The sequence below is a fragment of the Heterodontus francisci genome, chromosome 2, assembly GCF_036365525.1.
Source record: "Heterodontus francisci isolate sHetFra1 chromosome 2, sHetFra1.hap1, whole genome shotgun sequence".
In the NCBI taxonomy this organism is placed as follows: domain Eukaryota; kingdom Metazoa; phylum Chordata; class Chondrichthyes; order Heterodontiformes; family Heterodontidae; genus Heterodontus; species Heterodontus francisci.
Genome location: NC_090372.1, coordinates 218,726,541 through 218,745,859, shown reverse-complemented (window position 1 = coordinate 218,745,859; position 19,319 = coordinate 218,726,541). Strand labels below are relative to the sequence as shown.

The following is a 19,319-nucleotide window of genomic DNA, read 5'->3' as shown; positions in this document are numbered from 1 at the left end:
CAGGACAGGTTGAGAGAGTGGTTAATAAAGCATGTAGTATCCTGGGCTTTATTAATAAACATGACATGAAGTCCTGTGACATTGATCACAAGTCATGGGAATCAGTTGCCAGTGATCGCCAGAGCTGGTGGACAGCCATAAGGGCTAAAGAGTTGAAGAGACTTAGCTGTTGGCAGGAAAAAAGACAAAAGTGCAAGGGGAGAGCCAACTGTGTAACAGCCCCGACAACCAATTTTATCTGCAGCACCTGTGTAAGAGTCTGTCACTCTAGAATTGGCCTTTATAGCCACTCCAGGCGCTGCTTCACAAACCACTGACCACCTCCAGGCGCTTACCCATTGTCTCTCGAGACAAGGAGGCCAAAGAAGAGGAGAAGATGATTAATAAGGGCATAGAGTACAAGAGCAAGGAGGTTATATTGAATTTGTATAAGACACTAGTTCAGCCTCAGCTGGAGTATTGTGTCCAGTTGTGGGCGCCGCACTTTAGGAAAGATGTGAAGGCATTGGAGAGAGTACAGAAAAGATTCACAAGAATGATTCCAGGGATGATGAACATCAGGTATGAAGACAGATTGGAGAAGTTGGGACTGTTTTCCTTGAAGAGAAGGCGGAGAGATTTGATAGAGGTGTTCAAAATCATGTGGGATCTGGACAGTGTATAGAGAAAAACTGTTCCCACTCGTGAAAGGATTGAGAATGAGATGGCACAGATGTAAAGTGACTGGCAAAAGAAGCAAAATTGACATGAGGTAAAACTTCTTCATGCAGTAAGTGGTTGGGGTCTGGACTGCACTGCCAGAGAGTGTGGTGAAGGCCGATTCAATCGAGGCATTCAAAGGGAATTAGATAGTTGTTTGAAAAGGTAGAATGTACAGGGCTATGTAATGGCCTTAAATGAATTGCTCACTCGGAGAGCCGGTGCAGTCTCGATGGGCCTCCTTCTGTGCTGTAACAATTCTGTGATTCTGTGAAATATTCCCAATTGAAATTTCTAGAAAAGAAGGTCCTTCAGGATTGATATCAAGTGCAATATCACATTACTTCAGAGCTCAGTTCTTACCACCAGTCCCTATAAAACTCCCGATCTCCAAACTTCATCAGTTCAGCTAAAAAGTTCATGCAGGAGTGGAAGAACCAGTAGAAGAAGATGAGCCAAATCAGGTGGTTGGGTACCTGCAAAGGCAAAGAATGGAGATTCTGGTCCGAGGTATTTTTTTGTTACATTTCTCTTCTCTAGGTTATGGAAAGCCACTTAGGTGAAGACAAGCAGTGCAACCACAAGCCAGTTATCGACTCCAACACAGGACCAGTTATCTGTGACAGTGCTGCATCAGATATGTTCATCCACTGCTAATAAGCTTCAATTACGCACAAATTAAACAAAAGTGTTATTATTCAAGAGCTAAGTGCCCAACTCCAAAGTAGTCTTGGATACTGGGAGTTGCTCACTTTAATACAAACAGCACAGCCGACATATTAAATGTCAACGCAGCCCCACAGCTCAAACAAGAATTCTAAGGTGTATATGAGGATTGGAGGTTGGTGGGTGTGTAATAGGAGCACAGACAAGCAACACTATAGAGTGATGAGACAGGGGTCACAGCTACAACATTCCGTTGCTGAGGCCATACAATCCTACACGCAGGAGAAAGCTATTGATGCCCCTTATGCCAACTCTCCCCCGGTGCTGAAAGAACAGCAAAATCATTTTATTTCAAACCAGTTCTCTTCTGGAAACTGTCACTTGAAGATAAATCAGTGTCAAGAGTAGTGGAAGGCATTCAAGGAAGAAATAAAAAGGGTTCAGAACAAATAGGTTTCTGCAAGAAAAAGGGTGGGACTTACTAATCTAGACCCCCCCCTCCCCGGATGTCAAAGAACATACAGGGTACCTTAAGGCAGGAAACAAAGCTTATATCAGATGCTAAGAGCTCAATACTGCAGAAAGCCTAGAGAAGTACAGGGAAACGTGTTCAGGAGAACTTCCTGGACCAGTATGTTCAGACCAACCAGAAAGGAGGCATTGCTGGATCCAGTACTGGGGAATGAGGTGGGCCAAGTATCTGTTGGGCAGCACTGGGTAAGAGTGTTTAGGTTAGTATTGGAGAAAAGCGAGGAACAATCCAAAGTTCAACTTCTAAATTGGAAGAGGGCTAACTTCAATGGGATCGGAGGGGATCTAGCTAGGGTAAAATGGTAAAAAAGATGGACAGGAAAAACTGTAACTGAATAATGGGTGATCTTTAAGGATGTTTCAGGTACAGGCTAGGTACATTTCAACAAAAGGGAAAAGCAGGAGAACCAAAGCCGGGGTTCCTTGGATGATGAGGGAGATAGAGAATATGATGAAAGCACAAAAAAAAGAGGGTGTACGATGCACAGCAGGTGAATTGTACAAGTGAGAACCAGGCCAAAAAAAATAAGTTGCGAGGGGCAGCGAAGAGGAAAATAAGACAGGCAAAGAGACAGAAGTTAGCATAAAAGGGAACCCAAAGATCTTAAACCAGCATGTAAATAGTAAGAGGCGGGGTGGGTCCTATTAGGAACAAAGAGGGTGATATATGCTTCGAGGCACATGGCAAGGCTAGAATACTTAATGACTCTTAGCAAACACTGATACAAAGTAAAGACCATGCTGACAAAATATTGGTAGAAGCGGAGATGGTAGAGGTAATGGATGGGGTGAAAATTGAAAGGCAGGATGTACTGGAAAGGCTGGCTATGCTTAGAGTGGATAAGTCACCTGGTCCAGATGGCGTGCATCCCAGATTGCTAAAGGAAGTGGGTGTGGAGACAGAAGGGCTTGCTATGATCTTCAATCTTCCCTGGATACGGGGGAGGTGCTAGAGGATTGGAGAGTGGCAAATGTGACAACCTTATTCAAGAAAGGGTCTAAGGACATTCCAAGTAACTAGAGGCCGGTTGGTTTAACATTAATAGTTGGCAAGGTTTTAGAAACAATAATCAGGGTGAAAAATAGAAAATCAACAGGCATTTGGAGAGGTTTGAGTTAATTAAGGAGAACCAGCACTGATTTGTAAAAGGCAGATCGTGCTTGACTAATTTCACTGATTTTTTTCATGAAGTAACAGAGAAAGTTGATGAAGGGAATGCAGGAGAGGTTGTCTATATGGATTTTAAGAAAGCCTTTGACAGTCTCATAGAAACCTACAAAATTCTAACAGGTCTGGGCAGACTAGATGCAGGATGTTCCCCATGGTGGGGGAGTCCAGGACCAGGGGTCACAGTCTAAGGATAAGGGGGTAAGCCATTTAGGACTGAGATGAGGAGGGATTTCTTCAGCCAGAGAGTGGTGAACCTGTGGAATTCTCTACCACAGAAAGCAGTTGAGGCCAAATCATTAAATATATTCAAGAAAGAGTTAGATATAGTTCTTAGGGCTAAAGGGATCAAGGGATACGGGGAGAAAGTGGAGACAGGGTACTGAGTTTGGATGATCAGCCATGATCGTAATGAATGGCAGTGCAGGCTCAAACGGACGAATGACCTACTTCTGCTCCTATTTTCTATGTTTCTAAAAGGCTGGCAACCAATATTGAGGCTCATGACTAAGAGGGTCAGAGTCAACTTGTTTTCTATCTTTAAGCCGGACAGTCATGGTAAATGGTTGTTTCAGCCTGGAAGCTGTTAAACAGTGGTGTTCTCCAAAGGTCAGTGCTAGGACCAATAAAAATAAGCAATTTGGATATTGGAATAGAGTTAAATTTCAAAATTTGCCAATGATAAATTTTTTAAATATTCGTTTGGGGGATGTGGGCGTCGCTGGCTAGGCCAGCATTTATTGCCCATCCCTAATTGCTCTCGAGAAGGTGACGGTGAGCTGCCTTCTTGAACCAGTCCTTGGGTGTAGGTACACCCACAGTACTATTAGGAAGGAAAGGGTGGCAGTCAGCGAAGAGGATACCAATCAACTGCAACAGGACAGCTGTGCAGGGAGGGAGGAAAAAGGACAAGAGAGCAATAGTGGTAGGCGATTCTATGGTTAGAGGAACAGATAGGTATTTTTGTGGTCACAGACAGGATTCCAAGATGGTATGCTGCCTCACTAGTGCAAGGATCATGGATATCACCGAGCGGCTAAAGAGCATTCTGGAGGGCGAGGGTGCACAGCCGGAGGTCGTGGTCCACATTGGTACCAATGATATAGCAAGAAAGAGGGATGAGGTCCTGCAGGCTGAGTTTAGAGAGTTAGGAAAGAGATTAGCAAGCAGGACCACAAGGGTAGTAATCTCTGGATTACTCCCAAGCCCACGTGCTAGAGAGTATAGTAATAGCAAAATACACCAGATGAATGCATGGCTGGAGAGATGGTGTCGGAGAAAGGGCTTCAGATTTCTGGGGCATTGGGATCGGTTCTAGGGAAGGTGGAACCTGTACAAGGCAGACGGTCTGCACCTGAACAGGACTGGGACAAATATCGTTGCAGGAAGGTTTGCTAGTGCTGTTGGGGATAGTTTAAACTAGATTGGCAGGGGATGAGAACCTGAGCGCAGTCTTAGGACAATTTCAGGGTAGGGAACAGGAGGCTGAAAATTAGCAAAATTAGCGAGTGACTCTGAAAGACAGATGAAGCAAAGGTTGAAAAGTGTGCAACACAGGAATTTGGCAATGTTAAAGGGTATTTATTTAAATGCAAGGAGTAGAGTAAATAAAGCCGATAAGTTGAGGGCACAGATAGAATCATGGCAACACGATATTGTTGCTATAATGGAAACTTGACTTAAAGAGGGGCAAGAATGGCAGCTCAACATCCCTGCATATAGAGTTTTCAGGTGCGACAGAGAGGGAGATAAAACAGGAGGGGGTGTAGCATTATTAGTTAATGAATCAATAACAGTTTTGAGGAGGGATGATATGCAAAATGAGTCATCAAATGAGGCCATATGGGTGGAGATCCAGTACTAGGAGTGTACTATAGATCCCCAAATAGTGAGAGGGAGATAGAAGAACAAATATGTAGGCAGATTTCTGGAAGGGTGGGGCCTATCAGAGATGTACAGGGGAACTTATGTGTGGATGCAGATGATGTGGGCAGGGTCCTTCATGATTTTTTTGTCTCTGTCTTCACAAAGGAGAGGGTTGATGCAGACATTGTAGTTAAAGAGGAGGCGTGTAAAATATTGGATACGATAAGCATAATGAGAGGGGAAGTACTAGAGGGTCTGACACCCCTGAAAGTGGATAATTGCCAGGACTGGATGGATTGCATCCCAGGTTCTTGAGGGAAGCCAGGGAGGAAATAGTGGATACGCTGAGGGTCATCTTCAAAACCTCACCAAATACAGGCGAAGACCAGATGATTGGAGGTCTGCGAACGTTGTACCATTGTTTAAAAGGGCTGTGAGGGATAAGTCAAATAATTATAGGCCAGTCAGTCTGACCTCAGTGGTGGGTAAATTGTTAGAATCTATGCTGAGGGATAGGATAAACTGTGACTTAGAAAGGCATGGATTAATCAGGGATAATCAGCATGGATTTGATAGGGGAAAGTCATGTCTTACTTAGTTGAGTTTTTTGAGGAAGTAACAAGCAGGATTGATGAGGGTAGTGCAGTGGATGTGGTTTACATGGATTTTAGTAAGGCATTTGACAAGGTCCCACATGGTAGACTGGTCAGTAGTATGAAAGCCCATGGGATACAGGGGAATGTGGCAGGTTGGATCCAGAATTGGCTCAGTGACAGGAAACAAAGAGTAGTAGTCGACAGATGTTTTTGCGAATGGAAAGCCATTTCCAGTGGCGTTCCACAGGGCTCAGTGTTGGGTCCCTTGCTGTTTGTGGATTATATGAACGATTTGGGCTTAAATGCGGGAGGCATGATTGGGAAATTTGCTGATGACACAAAAATTGGCTGTGTAGTTGATAGTGAAGAGGATTGCTGTGGACTCCAGAATTAGATCAATGGCTTGGTTGAGTGGGCAGAAAAGTGGCAAATGGAATTCAATCCAGAGAAGTGTGAGGTATTGCATTTGGAGAGGGCAAATAAAGCAAGGGAATACACAATAAAAGGGAGGATATGGAGAGGGGTTGAAGAAGTGAAACACCATGGAGTGCATGACCACAGGTCCCTGAAGGTGGCAGGTCAGGTGAATAGAGTGGTGAAGAAAGCATATGGATTGCTTTCCTTTACTGGCCGAGGTATAGAATACAAAAGCAGGGATGTGATGCTGGAACTGAATAAAATGCAGGTTAGGCCACAACTGCAGTATTGCATGCTGTTCTGGTCACATTACAGAAAGGACATAATTGCTCTGGAGAGAGTACAGAAGAGATTTATAAGAATGTTGCCAGGGTTTGCAGCTATGAAGAAAAATTAGATAGGCTAGGGTTGTATTCCCTGGAACTGAGGAGTGACTTGATTGAGGTGTACAAAAGTATGAGGGGCCGAAATAGAGTGGACAGGAAGGACCTGTTTCCCCTGGCAAGGAGCTCTGTTACCAGGGGACACAGATTTAAGGTGACTGGTAGAAGGATTAGAGGGGACATGAGGAAAAGCCTTTTCACCCAGAGGGTGGTGGGTGTCTGGAATTCACTGCTAAGAACGGTGGTGGAGGCAGAAATCCTCAATTCTTTTAAAATGTACCTGGACATGTACCTGAAGTGCTGTAACCTACAAAGCCAAGGGCCAGGTGCTGGAAGGTGGGATTAGTTTGGGAGGCTAGTTTATTAGGTCGGCGTGGACACGACGGGCTGAATGGCCTCCTTCTGTGCTGTTCAATTTCTATGGTTCTAGGACATATATAGGCTGGTAGAATGGACAGATAAATGGAAGATAGAATTTAATACAGAAGGGATAGGATGAGGCAAGAAAGACTAAATGGCACAGTTCTAAAGAGTGTGCAGAAACAGAGGGACCTGGAGGTTCATGTGCACAGATCTTTGAAGAGCACGACATATTGAGAGAGTAGTTAGCAAATCATGTGTGATCTGGAAATTCATAAATAGAGGTATTGAGTACAAAAGCAGGGTAGTTATACTGAACCTTTATAAAGGTCTGGTTAGGCCACAATAATCGCTATTCCTTCACTGTCGCTGGGTCAAAGTCCTGGAACTCCCTTCCTAACAGCACTGTGGGTGTATCTACACATAGACTGCAGTGGTTCAAGGCAGCGGCGGCTCACTGCCACTTCTCAAGGGCAATTAGGGATGGGCAATAAATGCTGGCCTAGCCAGCAATGCCCACATCCAATGAAAGAATAAAAATGTCCCCCTCCAAGTCACACACCATCCTGACTTGGAGACATATCCTCCACTGTCACTAGGTCAAAATCCTGGAACTCCCTTCCCAACAGCACTGTGGGTGTACCTACACCACATGGACTGCAGCGGTTCAAGAAGGCAGCTCACCACCACCTTCTCAAGGGCAATTCGAGATGGGCAATAAATGTTCGCCTAGCCAGCAACGCTCACATCCCAGAATAAATATTTAAAAAAATATGTGCCTGAGGGAGAAAGGAATAGAGAGAATGCTGATATGGTTTAATGAAGTAGGGTGGAGGAGGCTCATAATTCATAAACACTGATAAAGACCTTTTGGGCTGTTTATCTGCTGTAAATTCTATGTAATGTAATGAATCACTGGAGCAACTGATAAATCACAAAGACTTTCATCCTGTGACCATCGCTGCTTACAACAGATGTGAACCTACAATGAGATGTTACTCAAGGAAGAAATTTACACAGTGCTTTCCACAACCTCAGGATGTCTCAAATCACCTTACAGCCAATGCAGTACTTTTGAAATGTAGAGTCACTGTTGCAATGTAGGAAACTCAAAGCTAATTTCCACACAGCAACGGCCCATGAAGCAACACGACGACAACCAGATAATCCATTTTAATGATGTTGGTTGATGACACCAGGAGAACTCCCTGCATTTTTTCCCCCCAAGTCGTGCCATGGGTCTTTAACATCCACCTGAGCGGGCAGACAGGGCTTCGGTTTAACAGCACATCCCAAGAACGGCACCTCCAAAAGTGCAGTGCTTCTTCAGTACTCCACTGGGAGCAACAGTCTGGATTATGTGTTCATATTTCCAGACTGGGACTTAAATCCATGAGCTTCTGACACAAAGGTGAGATCGCTACCCAATGAGCCCCGGCTGACAGCGTCCAACCTTTCGAAGAATGGTCAGGATCCATGTGCCGCAACCATTGAATGGGCCAGGCATTGATTACACCAAACGATAGAGGCATTTAAGGGGAAACTAGGTAAGTATATGAGGGAGAAAGAAATAGGATATGCTGATAGAGTGAGATGAAGTAAGGTGGGAGGAGGCTCATGTGGAGTATAAACACCTGCAGGGACAGGCTGGGCTGAATGGCCAACTGCTGTGCTTTCAAATTCATATAAAAATGGGAGCCTCATTCAGTGTTTAAGTCCACTAATATGCAGAGAATCAGTGACCTTCAGCTCTTTTGTTGCTCACTTCCTGGCCTGGTTTACCCTTGCCTGTTCCCCATGAAACTTGTGTGCTAGGGTAAACTATTAAAAGCTAACCAAAAACAGAAAATGCTAGAAATACACAGCTGAGTATTTCCAGCATTTTCTGTTTTTGTTTCAGATTTCCAGCATCTGCAGTATTTTGCTTTTGTAGTAAGATCCAATTCCTGATTGATGCTGACAAGCTGCTCCTTCGCTGGTCTAAATCCACCAGCCTTTTCAAATCCTCCAAAATTGTAAAACAGCAGAGGTTCAAAGCCGGGACTGGGTCCAGCCCATCGTCTAAGCCTTGGACACTGCCAATGTAGAACGCAGGTATGGGGTGGGGGTACAGGAGAGAAGAGGTCACATGGCTACTACAGAATGGTAGATACCTCCCTGCACCAACTTTTCCCTCTGGGATTAGGGGCTTGGCCAATTGCATATCTATGTTAAATTGAAAATGTAGAGTACTTTAGTTGAACAAAGCGAACTGTCGCAAACTTAATTTCCAAAGAAAGAAAATTACTTACAGCTAGCTTCAGTAGGCGCTCTATCATCCTGGAATAGTCCATATCCTGAAATTAACAATTACCAGGGTTTATTATACACGCACACAAACATGGAATACAAATCTTGGCCATTAACTGATCTTCAAAGGTGAATATTGTGTGGGCATATGGAATGTGCTAAAACAGACTGAAGCAGAAGAAATGCCATTAAATTAAATAAAATCCAACTTCAAGATGCACCCAGGTAGAAGCTTTGAACAGAGTCAAGAGGTCCTCTCAATGTACAATGTCTGGATCCTTAGTTATTTCAGGGTATTCAAAGGTAGGATTAAAAAAAGATGTGTGAGTTAATGTAAAGGGAGATTTACTCTGTATCTAACCCATACTGTACCTGTCCTGGGAGTGTTTGATGGGGACAGTGTAGAGGGAGCTTTACTCTGTATCTAACCCCCGTGTTGTACCTGTCCTGGGAGTGTTTGATGGGGACAGTGTAGAGGGAGCTTTACTCTGTATCTAACCCCGTGCTGTACCTGTCCTGGGAGTGTTTGATGGGGACAGTGTAGAGGGAGCTTTACTCTGTATCTAACCCCTTGCTGTACCTGTCCTGGGATTGTTTGATGGGACAGTGTAAAGGGAGATTTACTCTGTATCTAACCCCGTGCTGTACCTGTCCTGGGAGTGTTTGATGGGGACAGTGTAGAGGGAGCTTTACTCTGTATCTAACCAGTGTTGTACCTGTCCTGGGTGTGTTTGATAGGGACAGTGTAGAGGGAGCTTTACTCTGTATCTAACCAGTGTTGTACCTGTCCTGGGTGTGTTTGATAGGGACAGTGGAGAGGGAGATTTACTCTGTATCTAACCCTGTGCTGTACCTGTCCTGGGATTGTTTGATGGGACAGTGTAGAGGGAGATTTACTCTGTATCTAACCCATGCTGAACCTGCCCTGGGAGTTTTTGATGGGACATTATAGATGGTGCTCTATTTTATCCAATCTGGGAGGCTCAGTGCTGACTACTGTGTGCCACAAATGGTTTGTTCTGAGCACAAATAAGTTCAACGCAAGTTTGATTTGGTCACAACTGAAACAACAGCAGCAACAACAACTAGTATTTATATAGCATCTTTAATGCAAAAAAAGTCTTAAGGCACTTCACAGCAGCACTAAAATACAAAATTTGACACTGAGCCACATTAGACGATAGTAAGGCAGATGGCCAAAATCTTGCACAAATAAGTAGGTTTTAAGGAGGGATAAGATTGGGCCGCTTGTTTTTCAGCCGGCGCAGACATGATGGGCTGAATGGCCTCTTTCTGTGCTGTAACCTTTCTATGGTTGTAAAGGAGGAAAGGCAGGTAGAGAGGAGGAGAGGGAATCAATTCCAGAACTTAGGACCTAAGCAACTGAAGGTATGGCCATCAATGGCGCAGCAAATGGATCACTTTTTACAGCAGCTCCTCAGTGCAGACATTTTAGTATGTTCTGTATGCTCACACGATCATCGTTTAAGATTTATGCATCCATCCATAGCAACGGAAAAAAACTGAAAGAACAAGAGTCTAATATCTGATTAACATTATAACCAGTTACTTACTTTGAATGGCTTCATTGCATTCTGTATGGCTGGTACTATCCACTAGTGAAACAAAGGAAAAGTTCTAAGTTCCTCAACTTACAGAACATCTCTATACAAGACATTCAATACAAGGGTATAAAACTTAGCACCAAGTACAGGACACTGTGCATCAGTGAATTATATTACCAACTTTTTAAACACACTAGGGTAACAAACTCTATTTATACATCAGGACTGCAATCACAGAATCGTTACAGTGCAGGAGGCTATTTGGCCCATCGTGTCCGCACCGGCTCTCCAAAAGAGCAATTCACTCAATTCCATTCCCCTGCCTTCTCCCCGTAACCCTGCACAGAATGTTATCAAGGTTGACCTAATGCTTCCAAGACAACACATGCACAAATCAGGTATCGGAGAGGTCCTTTGGAAAAAAGGCAAAGAACCAGTCAACACAAATGGGTGGGGGTGGGAGGGAGGACTTGACTGTGAGAATACATTGGGCATAATATTTACTGTCTGTGTGGACCTGTATTGCAACTCGCTTGTATAAGTAGCAATGCATTTTTACACAGTTGGCTTCTACGAATTTTCTGTCAATACTGGCAAAAGTGCCAGAACTAGAGTTGTGAACATTTATTTTTACCAGCTGCACAATTCTGTACTTGCAGCTACATATTATCACCTACATTAATTCCTCCCAACAATGTAAACGAGAAGACACTGTGGAGCCCTCAGAGGGTAGCATTTTTTCCTCGAAGTCAGGTCATGGGTTTAGGTTGCACTCCAGAGACTCAAGCACCAAATCTAGGCTGACACCCCAGTGCAATACCGTGGGACTACTGCATTGTTGAAGGCGTAATCTTTTGAATGAAAAGTTAAACCTAATCCCGGTCTATCCTCTCTACTAGATTTTACAGATACAATGGCATCATTCGAACAAGAGTAGGGAGTTCTCTCCAATTTCAAGGCCAACATTTATCCCTCAACCAAAATCTGAAACAAATGGTCTGGTCATTATCTCATTGCTGTATGTGGGAGCTTGCTGTGTGGAAATTGTCTGTCACCTTTCCTACAACAGTGACAGTAGATTAAAAGTAGTTAATTGGTTGTGAAGCACTTTTGAATACCCTGAGGTTATGAAAGGTGCTTTAAAAATGGAAGGTTTTCATGCTATTTTTCAGTGCAAACAAGTCCACGGTATAAATATACCCTAGAATGTGCCACACTGCTCTGTTACATCGGGAGCAGGGCTCAAATTCTAGATTTTTCAGACTGCAATCGGAGAGCTCAACAGCTCAGAAAAATTCCAAAAAAAGAAAGATGCTCATTTAAAGAGAGTCATTCATCAAAGACTTGTGCTGCAGCTGGGTTAAAGACCAACCTTTTTCTGCCAGGTCTAGCCCAGGCCAACGGATGAAGACTATAAAAATTACATCAGAGTAATTGAAGCAGATAGTATTAAGGTATACATGAGGAAGAGTGGAATTGAGGGGAAAAAGCATAAAGAGGTAATTAGAGTCAGAGGAGACTTGTGTGGGTGATGAACAATGGTATGAACAGTTGGGCTGAATGGCCTACTTCTGTGCTATAGATTCAGCATGACTCCACATAATTTAATAGCCAGTGATTTTTCTGAGGATTGGTTTCAGACATTTAAAAAAAAATTCTTTCATGGGATGTGGGTGTCGTTGGCAAGCCCAGCATTTAGAGTCACAGAGTTTTACAGTACAGAAACGGCCCTTCGACCCAACGCACCTGCGCCGACCATCAAGCACCTGTCCAATCTAGTCCCATTTTCCCGCACTTGGCCCGTAGCCTTGTATGCTATGGCATTTCAAGTGCTCATTTAAGTACTTCTTAAATGTTGTGAGGGTTCCTGCCTCCACCACCCCTTCAGGCAGTGCGTTCCAGGTTCCAACCACCCTCTGGGTGAATTTATTTTTCCCCTCAACTCCCCCCTAAACCTCCTGCTCTTACCTTAAATCTATGCCCCCTGGTTACTGACACCTCCGCTAAGGGAAAAAGTTCCTTCCCATTTATCTTATCAATGTCCCTCATAATTTTGTATACCTCAATCAGGTCCCCCCTCAGCCTTCTCTGCTCCAAGGAAAACAACCCCAGCCTTTCCAGTCTCTCTTCATAACCGAAATGCTCCAGTCCAGGCAACATCCTGGTGCATCTCCTCTGCTCCCTCTCCAGTGCAATCACATCCTTCCTATAGTGTGGCGACCAACTGTGGCCTAACCAGTGTTTTATACAGCTCCATCATAACCTCCCTGCTCTTACAGAACATAGAACAGTACAGCACAGTACAGGCCCTTCGGCCCACGATGTTGTGCCAAACCTTTAACCTACTCTAAGATCAAACTACCTACATACCCTTCATTCTACTATCATCCATGTACCTATCCAAGAGTCGCTTAAATGTCCCTAATGTATCTGCTTCTACTACCACCGCTGGCAGTGCATTCCACACACCCACCACACTCTGTGTAAAGAACCTACCTCTGACATCTTCCCGAAGCCTTCCTCCAATCACCTTAAAATTATGCCCCCTGGTGATAGCCCTTTCCGCCCTGGGAAAAAGTCTCTGGCTATCCACTCTATCTATGCCTCTCATCATCTTGTACCCCTCTATCAAGTCACCATTCATCCTTCTTTGCTCCAATGAGAAAAGCCCTAGCTCCCTCAACCTTTCCTCGTAAGACATGCCCTCCAGTCCAGGCAGCATCCTGGTAAACCTCCTCTGCACCCTCTCTAAACCTTCCACATCCTTCCTATAATGAGGCGACCAGAACTGAACACAATATTCCAAGTGTGGTCGAACCAGGGCCTTATAAAGCTGCAGCATAACCTCGCAGCTCTTAAACTCAATCCCCCTGTTAATGAAAGCCAACACACCATACGCCTTCTTAACAACCATATCAACTTGGGTGGCAACTTTATATTCTATGCCTTGGCTAATAAAGGCAAGTATCCCGTATGCCTTCCTAACCACCTTATCTACCTGTGCTGCTGCCTTCAGTGATCTATGGACAAGTACACCAAGGTCCCTCTGACCCTCTGTATTCCCTAGGGTCCTACCATCCATTGTATATTCCCTTGCCTTGTTAGGCCTCCCAAAGTGCATCACCTCACACTTCTCAGGATTAAACTCCATCTGCTACTGCTCCGCCCATCTTACCAGTCCATCTACATCGTACTTTAATCTAAGGCTTTCCTCCTCACTATTTACGACACCACCAATTTTCGTGTCTGTGAACTTACTGATCATACCTCGTATATTTACGTCTAAATTATTCATGTACACTACAAACAGTAAGGGTCCCAGCACTGATCCCTGCGGTACACCACTGGTCACAGGCCTCCATTCGCAAAAACAACCCTTGACCATCACCCTCTGCCTCCTTCCACGAAGTCGATTTTGGATCCAATTTGCCAAATTGCCCTGGATCCCATGGGCTCTTACCTTCTGAACCAATCTCCCATGCGGGACCTTATCAAAAGCCTTACTGAAGTCCATGTAGACTACATCAACTGCTTTACCCTCATCTACATATCTAGTCACCTTCTCGAAAAATTCAATCAAGTTAGTTAGACATGATCTCCCCCTGACAAAGCAATGCTGACTATCCCTGCCTCTCCAAGTGGGGATTAATCCTCTGTCTCAGAATATTTTCCAATAATTTCCCTACCACTGACGTTAGACTCACAGGCCTATAATTACCAGGTTTATCCTTGCTACCCTTCTTGAATAATGGTACCACATTCGCTATCCTCCAGTCCTCTGGTACCTGTTCCTATTTTCCTATGTACCTCTCCTGTGGCCAGAGAGGATTTCAGAATTTGGGTCAGAGCCCCTCCTCCTCCCTTGCCTTACATAGTAGCCTGGGATACATCTCATCTGGGCCTGGGGATTAATCCACCTTTAAGCCCGCTAATACTTCCTCCTTTTCAATGCTAATTTGATCAAGTATATCACAATTCCCCTCCTTGATCACTACACCTACATCGTCCCTCTCCATAGTGATTTGATTGTATATCACCCCCTACTGTGCTTCCACTCTGTATCCCATCCCCCTGTCAAATTAGTTTAACCCCCCCCCCCCCCCTCCCCCCAATAGTACTAGCAAACCTCCCAGCAAGGATGTTGGTCCCTTAATTGTTGCCTTAATTGCCAACTGAGTGGCTTGCTCAGCCATTTCAGAAGGCAGTTAAGAATAGAAACATAGAAAATAGGAGCAGGAGTAGGCCACGCGGCCCTTCGAGCCTGCTCCGCCATTCATTATGGTCATGGCTGATGATGCAACTCAGTAACCTGTTCCCGCTTTCGCCCCAAACCCTTTGATCCCTTTAGACCCAAGAGCTATATCTAACTCCTTCTTGAAAACATACAATGTTTTGGCCTCAACTGCTTTCTGTGGTAGCGAATTCCACAGGCTCACCACTCTCTGGGTGAAGAAATTTCTCCTCATCTCAGTCTTGAAAGGTTTACCCCGTATCCTTAGACTATGACCCTTGGTTCTGGACTCCCCCACCATCGGGAACATCCTTCCTGCATCTACCCTGTCAAGTCCTGTTAGAATTTTATAGATTTCTGAGATCCCCCCCAACACTGCTCTGGGTCTAGAGTCACATGTAGGCCTGACCAGGTAAAGACAGCAGATTTCCTTCCCTAAAAGGACATTAGTGAACCAGATGGATATTTACAACAAATGATGATAGTTTCATAGCACCATTACTGAGACTAGTATTCAACTCCAGATTTATTTTATATTAATAGCATTTAAATTCCACTAGCTGCTACGGTGGTATTTGAACCAGAGTCCCCAAGTTATAAGCCTGGGCCTCTGGATTACTAGTTCAGTGACATTACCACACCACCACCGCATTGTTATTGTTTTTCCCCTTATATTTTGGGAGCTTTATTCTGCAGACAATCTTGCCAAACGTGTCTTGGAAATCCCTGATACTGACACATGGTGCCTGGATTGGAAAGATTCTAACCTCCCTCACCGTGGAACATAAATATTCACCAAGAAACCAAGAAAAAGCCTTGATAAAATGTCAAAACTAAAAACAGCAAAAATGATAAACCATCAAAACATTTTTCACATTACTTGGTTGTCACGTTGATGAGATACATGGATCAGCTCCCTCTTTTACCCAACCCCACCAAAGTATTTGGTAAACACACTGATCAATAGTGATCTTTTAAAGAACAGTGTGCTACTCCAAATTTGGCATTACTCACCTGCTGCGTTAACCCCACTTGTAATTGGATGAAGAAAAGCTGCAAAGGAAAAACAAATATCAAACCAAATATTTAGGAGAAGTGGGAAGGCACTGAGTAACGATGAAGGTCTGATGTTTATTTTTTTATTTTTTTTATTTAGAGATACAGCACTGAAACAGGCCCTTCGGCCCACCGAGTCTGTGCCATTTATACGAACCCTACAGTAATCCCATATTCCCTATCACCTCCCTACACTAGGGGCAATTTACAACAGCCAATTTACCCATCACCTGCAAGTCTTTGGATGTGGGAGGAAACCGGAGCACCCGACGAAAACCCACACAGACACAGGGAGAACTTGCAAACTCCGCACAGGCAGTACCCAGAATAGAATCCAGGTCCCTGGAGCTGTGAGGCTGCGGTGCTAACCACTGCGCCGTCCAAAAAGCTGAAGATTTCATTTGCAAAACCAACTTCAAAATAACCCATTCTGCCAGTGATAGTTTTCTCCCCCTCCATGAGTGAACACATAAAAAAATACAGACTTGTAAGCAGGTCCATTTGGACTCACCAGCATGACCACACACCAGTTGAGAATTCCTCTGTAATTGCTGTGTTTATGTTTAGTTTAGTTTAGAGATACAGCACTGAAACAGGCCCTTCGGCCCAACGAGTCTGTGCCGACCATCAACCACCCATTTATACTAATCCTACATTAATCCCATATTCCTACCACATCCCCACCTATCCCTATATTTCCCAACCACCTACCTATACCAGGGACAATTTATAACGGCCAATTTACCTACCAACCTGCAAGTCTTTTGGCTTGTGGGAGGAAACCGGAGCACCCGGAGAAAACCCACGCAGACACAGGGAGAACTTGCAAACTCCACACAGGCAGTACCCAGAATTGAACCCGGGTCACTGGAGCTGTGAGGCTGCGGTGCTAACCACTGCGCCACTGTGCCGCCCGTCACCTGATGTGTGATATCAGAACAGAACAGGAGTAGATCAGTCAGCCCCTCAAGCCTGTTCCACCATTCTATTAGATCATGGCTCCATACCCCTCGTTAGCCTTATGCAATAAAAATCTATCGATCAGAGTCTTAAAATTTTCAATTGGCCCCCAGCATACAGAGCACTTTGGAGTTCCAGATTTCTACTACTGTGTGCGTAGAGACATGCTTCCCAATTTCATTTCTAAATGGTCTAGACCTAATTTTAAGATTAGAGTCATAGAGTCATACAGCACAGAAACAGGCCCTTCGGCCCATCATGTCTGTGCCGGCCATCAAGCACCTACCTATTCTAATCCCATTTTTCAGCACTTGGCCCGTAGCCTTGTATGCTATGGCATTTTAAGTGCGCATCTAAATACTTTTTAAATGTTGTGAGGGTTCCTGCCTCTACCACCTCTTTAGGCAGTGTGTTCCAGATTCCAACCATCCTCTGGATGAAAAGATTTTTCAAATCACCTCAAAACCTCCTGCCCCTTACCTTAAATCTATGCCCCCTGGTTATTGACCCCTCTGCTAAGGGAAAAAGTTTCTTCCTATCTAATCTATCAATGCCCTTCAAAATTTTGTATACCTCATAATTTTGTATCCTTTATTCTAGATTCTCTCAACAGCTGAAGTAGTTTCTCTATCTAGTCTATTGAATTCTTCGATCAATTTAAATGTCTTGAAAAGATAACTCCTGATCTTTTTAAACTCAAGGGAATACAAGCCAATTTTATGCAACCTGTCCTCATAATTTAACCCTTTAAGTCTTGGCAACGGATGAATCTGTACTGTACACCCCACCCCCGGCCAACAGATCCTTCCTAGGATACAGTACCCAAAACGGATCTCAATACTCCAGATATTAAATGACCTGCTGTCTGGTTACTTATTTTTTGTGGTGATAGCATGACTGCACCAGCGCCATGTAAATGGTGGACTGAACACAGCATCCTACCATTATCTTGAATGAATAAAGACATTTACATTTGCTGCAGTAACACTGTTTAATGGGGAAAAAGACCAACCTCCTCTTTTACCCACTCCCCTAAGACCAACAGTGCTGGCAATGCAAAAGGGTCAACTGCTGTTTGAGGTGAACTATTCCAGCCCAGAATTAGACATGTCGCAATTTAAGGTTTACATCCTGCTGTTCTGTGAAGGGTATCATTAGTTCAAAAGCAAACATAGAATCCCTCTGGTGGTGCTAAAAGCTGGAGTTTCCAATCGGTTATAAAGTAAGCATAGCTAGAAAAGTGGGCATGTGGACATTAAGTGAGGCCCATCTGTGGTTTACTGCAGCCCAACCCTCTTAAACAGAGTCAACAGTCACCATTTAGGTTCACACATGAAGAATGCCTCATTGCTAAGGGTTACTTGCAACCTCATTAATATACCATAGCACAAGCTGCACTTTTAGGAGAGATGGGAAGAACATGTAAACTAGACTTACCTGTATTTACAAATGGGTACGGTTTCCTTATATATTTAGATCTGCTTTTGCCACAAAATCTTCTAATTTCTTTGAGAGAGAGATGCTGGCAAATTTATATTCGCCAACACCTGCCACTCCCCCCACCCCCGCCAGTATATTTTCTAGCACAGAGGGATCTACTGTAAGAGATTCTGGGATGGAATTGTCTAAAATTGCTCACCATTTCAAACATTCTCCTCAGCAGGAACCGCTTGCGGATGCGGGGCGACCGGGGAAAATTTAGCTCATAGCACAGGGTGGGAGCAAACAGGAAGTAATACATGTCTAGAAAATGAACAGAAAAAGACGTCAAAATAAAGGGGTGGCAATGAAGATGATAAACAAATGATCATAGAATCGTAGGGAAGGAAACTTGCTATCCTTCCCCAGTTTGGGCCTATATGCGACTCCAGCTCCACACAATGTGGTTGACTCTTAACTTTCCTCTTAAGTGGTCTAGCAAGCCACTGCAGTATAACCACACAGTTCAAGCAGAAGGCTCACCAACCGTCTCTAAAGAGTAACCAGGAATGGGCAATAAATCATAGCAACATACAGAAAACAAAATAAAGGCTTGCATCTGTATCATGCTTTTCATGACCACCGGATGTCTCAAAGCATTTTACAGTCAATGAAGTACTTTCCTACATTACAACAGTAACTACAGGAAAGTACTTAATTGGCAGTAAAATGCTTTGAGATGTCCAGTGGTCATGAAAGGTACTATATAAATGCAAATCGTCTTCTTTTGACGTGTAGTCACTGATGTAATGTAGGAGGTGACAGCACAGTAAGAGGCCATTCGGCCCATTGTGCCTGGGCTGGATCTCTGAAAGAGATATCCACTCCCCCGCTCTTTCCACTCAGCCCTGCAATTTTCCCCTTCTGGAATACATTTCCATTCCCTTTCGAAAGCTATTACTGAATCTTTTCCCATCACCCTTTCAGGTTGTGCATTCCAGATTATAGCAACTCGCTGTGTAGAACAATTTCCTCCCATTACCCCTTTGTTACTGGCCCATCCGTTAGTGGAATCAGTTTCTCCTTATTTACACTATCCTGAGGTCATGAAAA

General features: G+C 44.1%; 1 protein-coding gene across 6 annotated transcripts in view; it reads right to left on the bottom strand.

Moving 5' to 3' along the window:
• LOC137351339 (diacylglycerol O-acyltransferase 1-like) overlaps positions 1–19,319 on the bottom strand; it is a 167,626-nt gene that overhangs the window by 9,600 nt on the left and 138,707 nt on the right. For all 6 annotated transcript variants that reach the window (XM_068015791.1, XM_068015801.1, XM_068015809.1 and 3 more), the window contains 5 exons: positions 18,427–18,530; positions 15,786–15,824; positions 10,550–10,591; positions 8,978–9,022; positions 1,063–1,175 (listed from right to left, as the gene is read on the bottom strand). In XM_068015791.1, coding sequence (XP_067871892.1) covers positions 1,063–1,175; positions 8,978–9,022; positions 10,550–10,591; positions 15,786–15,824; positions 18,427–18,530 — 343 coding nt within the window. The remainder of the gene's footprint in view (positions 1–1,062; positions 1,176–8,977; positions 9,023–10,549; positions 10,592–15,785; positions 15,825–18,426; positions 18,531–19,319) is intronic.